Source organism: Hyaena hyaena, unplaced genomic scaffold (genome assembly GCF_003009895.1).
Source record: "Hyaena hyaena isolate Hyena2069 unplaced genomic scaffold, ASM300989v1 scaffold_121, whole genome shotgun sequence".
NCBI classification, from domain to species: domain Eukaryota; kingdom Metazoa; phylum Chordata; class Mammalia; order Carnivora; family Hyaenidae; genus Hyaena; species Hyaena hyaena.
Window position 1 is genome coordinate 2,817,795 of NW_024080753.1, and position 12,715 is coordinate 2,830,509.

General features: G+C 44.3%; 1 protein-coding gene across 1 annotated transcript in view; it reads right to left on the minus strand.

Annotated features, from left to right (window-relative positions):
• Positions 1–12,715, minus strand: part of DLEC1 (DLEC1 cilia and flagella associated protein) — a 72,720-nt gene that overhangs the window by 45,078 nt on the left and 14,927 nt on the right. Inside the window, exons 3-5 of the mRNA XM_039237169.1 lie at positions 2,880–2,990; positions 713–903; positions 273–493 (exon numbers count right to left, since the gene is read on the minus strand). Coding sequence (XP_039093100.1) covers positions 273–493; positions 713–903; positions 2,880–2,990 — 523 coding nt within the window. The remainder of the gene's footprint in view (positions 1–272; positions 494–712; positions 904–2,879; positions 2,991–12,715) is intronic.

Genomic DNA, 12,715 nt, shown 5'->3' on the forward strand with positions numbered 1-12,715 from the left:
CCCATCTGACCGAGACTGTTCGGCTGTAAGCAGAGGACCCGCCCCACCCTGATCCCTCAAAACCCTGGCAGGTCAGGAAAGCACAGCCCAGGCCCCTGGGGGGTGTCCGAAGGCCAGGTCTGCAGGGAGCCCTGAAGCCCTGCTCTGTTCCAATGCTGACACACTGTCCCCCGAAGTCTAGGACCTTCCCTAACCCAGGGCAGACGCAGGACCTTCTGGGTTTCCTCCAAAGGGTCTGACGTTCTGATCCTACAAGTCAGGGCAAGACGCACCTCTCCACTGGCTCTCCACTCTGTAATGCTCCTCTCAGCACTGGCTTCTTCAGAGGGAAGAGAAGGGACTTGCCTCCACATGGAGTGTTAGGGGGGAAAAACCGGGGGTTTTTAAGGAAGCGGCTCCGACTGTCCATCCTGGCAAGCAGAAGCCGCTCCAGTTCTCTCTGGGGCACCCGTACGTGGTTCATCCAGCTCTTATTCTTGGGTGGGCCTGTTTTCTTTGAAACACACACAAAAATGGAGTCGATGACAGGCAGGGGGACTGTGTGTGCTGACATGTGGCCAGCTGCGTGACCCATGGAAAATCAATGCAAACTCTCCTCCCCATTCCACTGTTGGACCCACAACTTCCTGTGTCACCTGGAACGCCTCCCCGCTCCCACGACCTCCCTGTGCCTGCTGCCCACACGCCACCGCGCACAGGCTTCCACACCAACCTGGACAGTCTTGCGTTTGGCCTTTAAAGATGAGTCCCACGTCAGACTGTCCACAGTGTAGTCTGGCTCCTCTTCAAACTTGGTGAGCAGCTTTCTGCAGGAAGCTTCAAGCTTCTTGGCCATGTATTTCGTTGGGACAGAACACTTCTCATAACTGAATGTGAATTTTGAACACCTGGGGATGGAGACCCCTGTGGCACCAAAGAATCAAACTGAGCTACCGCAGATGAGGTGGGCATTTCTAAGATGAGATATAATTGCTCTTTCGCATATAAACTATTCCTGGAACTTATCCTATGTAGGAATAGAGTGTTAAAGTGTTTGATTGTCAAAGATGGTCAAAGAACATGAGTAGACGGCTGTCTGTCTGTCTGTCTAATGCACGCACCGATACCCTACATGTGAACCTGCTTTTCAAAGAGTTCACATGAGAGGTGCCTGGGTGGCTCAGTCGGTTACGTGTCTGACTTCGGCTCAGGTCATGATCTCACAGTTCGTGGGTTCGAGCCTTGCGTCGGGCTCTGTGCTGACAGCTCAGAGCCTGGAACCTGCTTCAGATTCTGTTTCTCCCCCTCTCTCTGACCCTCCCTTGCTCACGCTGTCTCTCTCCCTCAGAAATAAAATAAAACATTAAAAAGATTTTTTTTTTAAAGTTCACATGAGGAATCAAAGTTGGTATTAGTTTTTTATACCTATAAGACCATCCCCAAAAGGTTAAAGGAGAACATTCATTGCCAGCAAGAAAGCAATGAAACTGGTAGAAGTACAATACCGGGTCAATCCTCAATACATGTTAATTCTATTCTTCTTTACCTGCATAACAGTGAATTTCCAACCAACTTCACAATGTTAAGTGGCTTGGTGTTGCATGACACTTAACTCTGCTACCTCTCTCTCTCTCTCTGGTCTGCCTTCTCTACATGGCTCAGGCTGTCAGTGGAACGCTGTTCTCATCAGCACCCTCAGTTCTCTGGGTCACAACCTCCCCACCCCAAATACCATCTTGGCTCCAAAGCCTCGGAGACTATCACAGAGTCCCACTGACCGGGTGGCTGGTGAGCTCATCTTCCAAACCTGGCACCGCTGGGCCATCCCGACACGTAGCCACAGAATCCACAGAGCAACTTCCGCCTGTCCATACTGTGACTCTCCCAAAAGTCTACCTCCCTGCTTAAGCCCACAACCAAGCTCCCACTCCACTCACTCTCAGAAGATCTTGCCTCCCATATCACAGGAAAGTGACCTGGCATCACACACGCATACACACCACAGCCTCCCTGCTTCTCTGCTCAGTCTTCCCACAGTACTCGTTAAAGGACGAAAAAGTTGCTCTTTTCCCTCTTTTCCTACATGGGGTGTGGAAAGACCTCACAGTCCACGTCATGAATCCGTCAGGAACTTGCTCCCTTACTTATCTGGGTCTTCAGACCCACCCTCTCTTGGTTCATTCAGCAACTTTTCTTTTCTTTTTTCTTTTGAGAGAGAGAGAGAGAGAGCATGCAGAGGAGGGGCAGAGAGAGAGGGAGAGAGAAAGAATCTCAAGCAGGCTCCATACTATCAGTGCACAGTCCAAAGCAGGCTCAAATTCATGAACCATGAGACTATGACCTGAGCCAAAATCAAGAGTCGGACATTTAACCAACTGAGCCACCCAGGTGCCCCCAACTACTTTTCTAAACATTTTCATATCTCTCAGAGTTGAGCAGCTAACAAGGATGCATATTCCACATTAAGGAGTTGAGACTTTGGTCTTGCAGGTGTTAGAGAGGATGTGGAATGCTTAGAGCTGACCCTCCCAATAGTCAGGATCAAATTAAATGAAAAAGGGGGGAAAGTCACTGGGGAAATGGCAACAAAGGCGGCCAGTGTGGTCCTGCGACTAAAGAACACCCTGGAAAACGGGGCGCCTGGGTGGCTTAGTCGGTTAAGCGTCCGACTTTCGCTTAGGTCATGATCTCGCGGTTCGTGGGTTCAAGCCCCGCATCGGGCTCTGTGCTGACTGCCAGCTCAGAGCCTGGAGCCTGTTTCAGTCTGTGACTCCCTCTCTCTCTGACCTTCCCCCACTCACACTGTCTCTCTCTCTCTCCTAGAAATAAATAAAACATTAAAAAAAAAAAGAATACCCTGGAATGATACCAAAGGCTCTGACTGAGCACAGGAACATTACCTTTAGGTGCAGAGCAGAATGGCACGGGATCACTGTAGTAATCATCTGGGCAGATCAAATGATGCTTCTGCAGCAACTCATTGTCCACACAGCATCTGAAGATAGTCTTCACTGCAGAGAAGGGAAAAAGGACAAAGGTGTTTCAAGCCAGACTGACATTAAAGAACCTGCACCCCAAACTTTTTCATCCTGCAAACCTAAACCATCTCACAAAATTCTTTCTCAGAACCCTGTGTAGTCTTGAGATTTAAGAAACTAATCATCAAATGATTACCAGCCACTTAAAAGAGGGCAACCATCAGGCAAAGCTGTGTTGTGGTATTACTTGAGCTCAAATACGATGTGACTCACGGAGAGGTCTGTTAACAAAATATAATTAAGCCAAGTATAGTAGGTTAAATACACGGCCCCAATCCCTCACCCTTCTCTGTATCCACACCCTTTGCCATATCTCTTTGCAGTCCCTACAAGTAGAGACAGAGCGCAATTCCTCACCCTTGACTTCAGCTGCGAGAGGTACTTCGGCCAATGAGATGTTGGAAGGGGTTTGCGCAGCTGAGCCTACTCTCCTGCGCCTTTGCCATCATCATCAAAGAGCTTCCCTGTCCCTGAGAAGAGCTCCTGCTCTTCACCTTGGACTGCAGCATAAATCTATGTGAAGCAGACTTCAACTCAGCTTGTAGCAAGGAGCCAAGTTCAGCTGGGCCCACCGCTTAAAGCCGTCTAATCAGCCTTGCCTGGCTAGATCAGCCGACCCCCTACAGATCCAATGCCACGTGAAAGAGAAAAATCTCATTTAATAAAGTGGGAAGTCAATCATTAATATCCATGTGGGTTTGTTTGGGTTTTTTTGCCTCTCTTGTCCCTGAAATGCAGCTAGATCAACACCAAACCATCTTGCACACCTAGAAAACTGATCTGAGGATTAACACGATCTTTACAACGTGAACCACAGAACTCATAAGGTATGTGGCATGGAGAGGTGAACTGAGGAAGAGAGAACCCATGGAGGGTAGGACCTGTTTTTGCTTTCAGAGGGAAGACAGAGACAGTGGGGAGAATATAGGAAAAGCATTCTCCCTGAAAGCAGCTGGAGAGAAAGAGAAAAAGTAGAAATACCCTGAAGAGACTGAACAAGAAATAGAGAAAGGAGAAAGGAGAGGGTTTAAATACTATTAAGACTTTGTAAACAGGGGAGTAGAGTCTGCAACTCTGCAGCGCGACACCGGGTGGCGCTCTGGTGGGAAGGGTGAATTCCCAGGAGCAGACAGTGAGGTCCCAGAGGTCATTGGGCCACATGGGCAGAGGCGGCTCCCCTGCTGGGAGGACATTTGGTAGAGGCTGTGCAGCACCCCCCACAGGCAAAGTTCCCACTGGACCCTGGAGAACAACCACATTTGCTGGTGCTGGAACAAGGACGCTAAGAGTGAAGTCTGGCACCAGATCTGTGTTGTGATTTTCCATAATCCCTGAAACACTGCTGCCACACGGTCCTGCAAACTTTTTCTGGGGCGGACTGGCACGCAGCCACGGTCTCCGAGCATCTGCAGCAGCGTGGTCACAGGAACGTTCCAGGGGCCGGCTGGTGGCTGGCCATAGCTCAGCAAGACTCTTCCCCAAAGGGTCTGACCGGGTCAAAGCCACAGGTACCTCAGAAGTGAGTTTTACCTCAGCCCCATTTGAGATAAAACTCGGGAGGGAGGTGCCACCTGGCAGGAGGACAGTGTGATCGCCAACAGTGTAGAAGCAGAGAGTGGACGGAAGCCTGAGACAAAGGAGGGGTGCTTGATTGCTGGTCAGGGAGAGCACAGAGTACTAGAGACTGGGTAGGTGGGTGACGCCATTTTCCTCCCTCCTGCCCATGCGCATACATGCTCATAAGCACCATGATGATCCACCCCAGTAAACTCAGCAGCGCCATCTAGTGGAAAACAGAGCCGCTACACCAACAAACCCCACCCAACTGGGCCAACTGTCCTCTAGAGGATCACCACAAATCTCCCCACCTTCTTAGTTTATGGACTATAAAGGGCTTCCTACTTTGATTTCTAGGGGAAACTGGATGTATTTCAATCATATTTCATTCTGTTCCCTGGTCCATCATTTCAAATTTTTATTCTTATTCTTGAATACAGAAAGAGAAAAAAATTATTTTTATTTTCCATTTTTATAAAAGATTTTTCTCTACTATATTTTTTACTTCTTTGTAAGTTTTTTAAATTTTATTTTTACTTTCATCATTTCATTTTATTCTAGTTTACTGTATTCATTTTTTAAATTCTTCAAATGTTTTCTTTTTTCTTTTTTTTCTCTTTTCTTTCCCTTTTTTCTCTATTGTATCAAGCTTCTTTCAATAACCAGACCAAAACACAGCTAGGATCTAGCACCCTTCATTTGATTTTTTATGTTGTTTTTAATTTCTTAATTTTTATTTATTTTATTTTATTAATTCTTTTTCTTTCCTCCAAAAATGATGGAATGAAGGAATTCACCCAAAAGAAAGAACAGGAAGATATGACAGCCAGGGATTTAATCAATACAGATACAACCAAGATGTCTGAACCAGAATTTAGAATCATGATAATAAGAATAGTAGCTGGGGTTGAAAAAGCATAGACTCCCTTTCTGTAGAGATAAAAGAAGTAAAATCTAGTCAAGATGAAATTAAAAATGCTATAACTGAGATGCAATCTCGAATGGATGCCACAGCATCAAGGATGAATGAAGCAAAACAGTGAATCAGTGATATAGAGGATAAACTTCTGGAGAATAATGAAGCAGAATAAGAGAGGGAAACTAAGGCAAAAGAACATGATATAAGAATTAGAGTACTTGGGGCGCCTGGATGGCTTACTCGGTTAAGCGTCCGACTTTCGCTTAGGTCATGATCTCGCGGTTCGTGGGTTCGAGCCCCACATCGGGCTCTGTGCTGACTGCCAGCTCAGAGCCTGGAGCCTGTTTCAGTCTGTGACTCCCTCTCTCTCTGACCCTCCCCTGCTCACGCTGTCTGTCTCTCTCTCTCTCTCTCTCCTAGAAATAAATAAAAATATTAAAAAAAAAAAAAAAGAATTAGAGAACTCAGTGACTCATTCAAAAGGAATAACATCTGAATCATAGGGGTCCCAGAATATGAAGAAAGAGAAAAGGTTTATGTGAGCAAATCACAATGGAAAACTTTCCTAACCTGGGGGAAAGACACAGACATCAAAAATCCAGGAAGCACAGAGATGTCCCATTAGGTTCAATAAAATACAAACAGCACCAAGGCATATCATAGTCAAATTCACAAAATACACAGATAAGGAAAGATTCATGAAAGCAGCAAGGGAAAAAAGTCCTTAACCTACAAGGGAAGACAGATCAGGTTCACAGCAGAGCCATCCACAGAAACAGGGCAGGACAGAAAGGAGTGGCAGGATATATTCAATGCGCTGAATTGGAAAAATATGCAGCCAAGAATTCTTTACCCAGCAAGACTGGTATTCAAAATAGAAGGAGAGATAAAAAGTTTCCCAAACAAAAACTAAAGGAGTTTGTGACCACTAAAGCAGTCCCACAAGAAATTTTAAGTTGGACTCTCTGAATGGAGAAAAGATGGAAAAAAAAAAAAAAGACAAAAAGTTACAAAGACTAGAACGGACCAGAGGACAGGACCAGAAACTCCAACTCTACAGGCAACACAATGGCAATAAATTCATATTTTTCTGTACTCACTCTAAATGTCCATGGACTAAACACTCCAATCAAAAGACACAGGATAACAGATAAGAAAACAAGATGCATCTATATGCTTTTTACAAGAGACCCATTTTATACCTAAAGACACCTTCAGGTTGAAGGTAAGGGGATGGAGAACCATCTATCATGCTAATGGTTGCCAAAAGAAAGCTGAAGGAGCTACACTTATGTCAGACAATCTAGATTTTAAAATAAAGACTGTAAAAAGAGATGAAGAAGGGCATTATATCATAACTAAGGGGTCTATCCACCAAGAACATCTAAAAATTATAAACATTTATGCCCCAAATATGAGAGCACCCAAATATATAAATCAATTAATCACAAACCTACAGAAACTCATTGAAAATAATACCATAATAGTAGGGGACCTCAACACCTCCACTTACTGCAACAGACAGATCATCTAAACAGAAAATCAACAAGGAAACAATGGCTTTGAATAACACGCTGGCCTGGATGGACTTAACAGATATATTCCGAACATTTCATCCTAAAGCAGCAGAATACACGTTCTTCTCAAATGCACATGGAACATTCTCCCAAATAGATCACATACTGGGACACAAATCAGCCCTCAACAAGTAAAAAAAAAAAATCAAGATTATACTCTGCATATTTTCAGACCACAACGCTTTGAAATTCAAAATCAACCACAGGAACAAATTTGTTAAGACAACAAATACTTGGAAACTAAAGAACATCCTACTAAAGAATGAATGGGCTAACCAAGAAGTTAAAGAGGAAATTAAGAAGTACATGGAAGCCAATGAAAATGATAACACCACAGCCCAAAACCTCTGGAATGAAGCAAGGGTGGTCATAAAAGGGACATATATAGCAATCCAGGCCTTCTTAAAGAAGGAAGGAAGGTCTCAGATACACAACCCAACCTTACACCTGATAGAGCTGGGGAAAAAAAACGGCAAATAAAACCCCAAACCAGCAGAAGACAGGAAATCAATGCTACTGAATAAAACAAAACAAAACAAAACAAAACAAAAAATATAGTAGAACAGATCAATGAAACCAGGAGCTAGTTCTTTGAAAGAATTAACAAAATTGATAAACCCCTAGCCAGTTTAATCAAAAAGAAAAAGGAAAGGACTCAAATAAATAAAATCATGAATTTGCAGAGTTAGAAACAATAATAAGAGAATATTATGAGCAATTATATGCCAATATATTGGGCAGTCTGGAAGAAATGGACAAACTTAGAAACATATAAACTACCAAAACTGAAACAAGAGTAGCAAATTTGAATAGACCCATAACCAGAAAATAAATCGAAAGAGTAATTAAAAAATCTCCTAAAAAACAAGAGTCCAGGGCCAGATGGCTTTCCCAGGAAATTCTACAAAGAAGAGTTAACACCTATTCTTTTGAAGCTGTTCCAAAAAATAGAAATGGAAGGAAAACTTCCAAACTCATTCTATGAAGCCAGCATTACCTTGATTCCAAACCAGACAAAGACCCCACTAAAAAGGAGAAATACAGACTAATTTCCCTGGTGAACTTGGGTGCAAAAATCCTCAATAAGATACTAGCCAACTGTATCTAACAATACATTAAAAGAATTATTCACCACGACCAAGTAGGATTTATTCCTGGGATGCAGAGCTGGTTCAATATCCACTAATCAATCAATATGATATATCACATCAATAAAAGAAAGGATAAGAATCACACGATCCTCTCAATAGATGCAGAGAAAGCATTTGACAAAATACAGCATCCTTTACCCTCAAGAAAGTAAGGATAGAAGGATCATACCTCAAGATCTTAAAAGCCATATATGAAAGACCCACCACTAATATCATCCTCAATGCAGAAAAACTGAGAGCTTCCCCCAAAAGGTCAGGAACATGACAGGGATGTCCACTCTTGCCACTGTTATTCAACATAGTACTGGAAATCCTAGCCTCAGCAATCAGATAATACAAAGAAATAAAAGGCATCCAAATTGGCAAGGAGGAAGTCAAACTTTCACTCTTCACAGATGACATGATACTCTATATGGAAAACTTAAAAGATTTCACCAAAAAACTGCTCAAAGTGATCCATGAGTTCAGCAAAGTTGCAGGATATAAAATGCACAGAGATCAGTTGCATTCCTATACACCAATAATGAAGCAACAGAAAGGGAAATCAAGGAACTGATCCCATTTACAATTGCACCAAAAACCATAAAATACCTAGGAATAAACCTGACCAACGAGGTGAAAAATTTATACACTGAAAACTATAGAAAGCTTATGAAAGAAATTGAAGAAGACACACAAAAAAGGAAAAATATTCCATGCTCATGGATTGGAAGAACAAAATTGTTAAAGTGTCAACACTACCCAAGGCAATCTACATATTCAATGCAATCCCTATCAAAGTAACACCAGCATCCTTCACAGAGCTAGAGTAAACAATTCTAAAATTTGTATAGAACCACAAAAGACCCTGAATAGCCAAAGAAATCCTGAAAAAGAAAGCCAAAACTGGAGGCATCACAATTCTGGACTTTAAGATGTATTACAAAGCTGTAATCATCAAGACAGTATGGTACTGTCACAAAAACAGACACTCAGGCCAATGGAACAGAATAGAAAACCCAGAAATGGATCCACAAACGTATGCACAACTAATCTTTGACAAAGCAGGAAACATCCAATGGAATAAAGGTAGTCTCTGCAGCAAATGGTGTTGGGAAAGCTGGGCAGCGACATGCAGAAGAATGAACCTGGACCCCTTTCTTACACCTTACCCAAAATAAACTGAATGAGGACGAAAGACCTAAACGTAAGAAAGGAAGCCATGAAACCCGAGAGGAGAAAGCAGGCAAAAAACCCTCTTTGACCTCGGCCACAGCAACTTCTTACTCAAAACATCTCAGGGGGCAAGAGAAACAAAAGCAAACATGAGCTATTGGGACCTCATCAAGATAAAAAGCTTCTGCACAGTGAAGGAAACAATCAGTAAAACTAAAAGGCAACCTACAGAATGGAAGAAGAAGGGAAGAAGATATCTGCAAATGATATATCAGATAAAAGGTTAGTATCCAAAATCTATAAAGAACTTATCAAATTCAACATCCAAAAACACTTCTCCAGAGAAGGCATCCAGATGGTTAACAGACACATGAAAAAATGCTCAACATCTCCCATCGTCAGTGAATTACAAATCAAAACCACAGTGAGAAACCATCTCACTCCTGTCAGAGTGGTTAAAATTAACAACTCAGGCAATGAGAGATGTTGGCAAAGATGCAGAGAAAGAGAAATCCTTTTGAACTGCTGGTGGGAATGCAAACAGGTGCAGCCGTTCTGGAAAACAGGATGGAGTTTCCTCAGAAAGGTAAAAATAGAGCTACTCTACAACCCAGCAATTGCACAACTAGGTATTTATCCAAGGGATACAGGTGTGGTGTTTCGAAGGGGTCACTTGCACCTCAATGTTTATAGCAGCTCTATCAACAATAGCCAAAGTATGGAAAGACCCCAGATGTCCATCGACAGATAAATGGATAAAGAAGTAAGATACACGCACACGCACATGCACACACACACAAACAGTGTATTACTTTGAAAAGAAAGAAATCTTGCCATTTGCAATGACATGGATGGAGCTAGAGAGAATAATGCTAAGCGAAGTAAGTCAGTCAGAGAAAGACAAATACCGTATGATTTCACTCATGTATAGAATTTAAGATACAAAACAGCTGAGGGGCACCTGGGTGACTCAGTTTGTTAAGCGTCCAACTTCGGCTCAGGTCATGATCTCGCTGTTCATGAGTTCAAGCCCCACGTCGGGCTCTGTGCTGACAGCTCAGAGCCTGGAGCTGCTTCGGACTCTGTGTCTCCCTCTCTCTTTGCCCCTCCCCTGCTCATGCTTTGTCTCTGTCTCAAAAAGAAATAAAACATTAAAAAAAAATACAAAACAGATGAACATAAGGAAGGGAAGCAAAAATAATATAAAAACAGTGAGGGGAACAAACATAAGAGACTATTAAATACGGAGAAGAAACTGAAGGTTGCTAAAGGGGCTGTGGGAGGGGGGATGGGCTGCATGGGTAAGGGGCACTGAGGGGGACACGTGTTGGGATGAGCACTGGGTGTTATACATCGGGGAAGAATCACTGGATTCTGCTCCTGAAATCATTATTGCACTACATGCTAACTAACTTGGATATAAATGTAAAAATTAATTAATAGAATTTAAAGAAATATCCACGGTTGCTCCCTGCCCCCTACACGCACAGTCTCCTCCACTGTCAGCACCACCCCCCCCCCGCCCCCCGCACTAGAGTGGTACAGGTGTTACAACCGATGATCCCACACTGTCACATCATTTTCATATAAAGTCTTTAGTTTACATTACAAGTCACTCTTGGTGTTGTATATCTATGGGTTTGGACAAGTCTCTAATGTGAATGACTGACAGCTTTTTAATATTTCATCTGAAGCTTCTCTAAACTATTTGAGTTTTTAAAATCATGTAAGTTAATAGTCTGGTTAAAAAATGAGGAATAAGACGAACGGAAGACTCAGAAGTTTTCACAGTTTGTTGTTTGCTGCATTAACCTACATGGTGCCTGTAACTGGTCTTGCCCTTTGGAGGTTCCCGACAACCCAGGATATAGGTGAGACAAGTGAAAACTACATGTTCCTCCCATAATATTTGTTAATTAGGAGTCTCAAGGTTTTGCTTAGTTACTGTTATGGTCCGGGCTCCATGAGGAAAACAGAAACAACTCCTGTCTGTCATATATAAAGAGGCTAAATGTGGGAGACAATGTCAGGGAAGCTACTGCCACCAACTCCGGCCACAGCAGTGAGGCAGGGGCTCTCAAGAAGTTACCTGGAAGCTCGGGGCGCCTGGGGGCTCAGTCGGTTAAGCGTCCGACTTTCGCTTAGGTCATGGTCTCACGGTTCGTGGGTTCGGGCCCCGTGTTGGGCTCTGTGCTGACAGCTCAGAGCCTGGAGCCTGTTTCAGTCTGTGACTCCCTCTCTCTCTGACCCTCCCCTGATCACGCTGTCTCTCTCTCTCTCTCCTAGAAATAAAAAAAAAAATTAAAAAAAAAAGTTATCTGGAAGCTGCCGTGAAACTCACAGCTGCTCAGTTACCTGCCTGCCACTGCTTCTGGACAAGAGTGACGTCCCCTTTCAAAACTCGCCAGGAGCCACTCATGAGCGACCTAAGCTGGAAACACCAGGCAAAGTCCACCTGGGAATTGCGGTCCCCGGCCTCTCCTGTGTGATGCCGAGACCGCAGCCGGGGCGGGGGAGAGGGAGGAACAGGAGCCCCGCGACCCGTCCCACCCCGCTGCCCAAGGACTTTGGTAATGGCCTATTTGAAACAGTAACAGACAAAACTTCCACACAAAGGGCAGAACCGTGTGATATGGAGATCCATCCTCTCTCTTCTGATACCATTCTCTCCACGGGCCTCCCCCAGGCCGTGGGCAGTCAGGTGCCACGTGTGCAGAAGCAGGGGGCAGTCTGTTTGTCAGATCTTCAGAAAGTCTCTCTCCATGTCTGGCCTGGACATGTACCGGGTGAGCCTTGGAAGACCCTGCCCTGGCCTCGTGAGCATCTTCCACCACCCGGGGAGCGTGGGCTTCCTACAACAACCCTATGCTCCCGAGCGGCTCTGTTCCACTTCCCAAGAGGTAATGAGGGCAATCTGCCAGCAAGGGAAGGGAACGAAAGCACAAGATATTCTGATCCCACCCCCACCCCCAACTCCCATCCTCCACCCACGGTCCGGGGAATTTTACGTTTTCCACTTTGTGACATTTAGCAAATAGAGAAAGGCTGCTTCTGGGCCTCAAAAAAGAGTTTCAGGGGAATGTCATCACCATCAATCATCTAAGTTCTAAAAAAGGTTTGGGGCACCTGGGTGGCTCAGTTGGTTGAGTGTCTGACTCTTGCTTTCAGCTCAGGTCGTGATTCCAGGGTCGTGGGACTGAGCCCCAAGTCAGGCTCTGTGCTGAGTGTGGAGCCTGCTTACAATTCCTCCCCCACCCCCCACTCACTCTCTCTCTAAAACAAAAAAGTTCTTGGGTCACCTGTGCCCCGCCACTCCCCCACCCGCCACCCAGAAGCAGG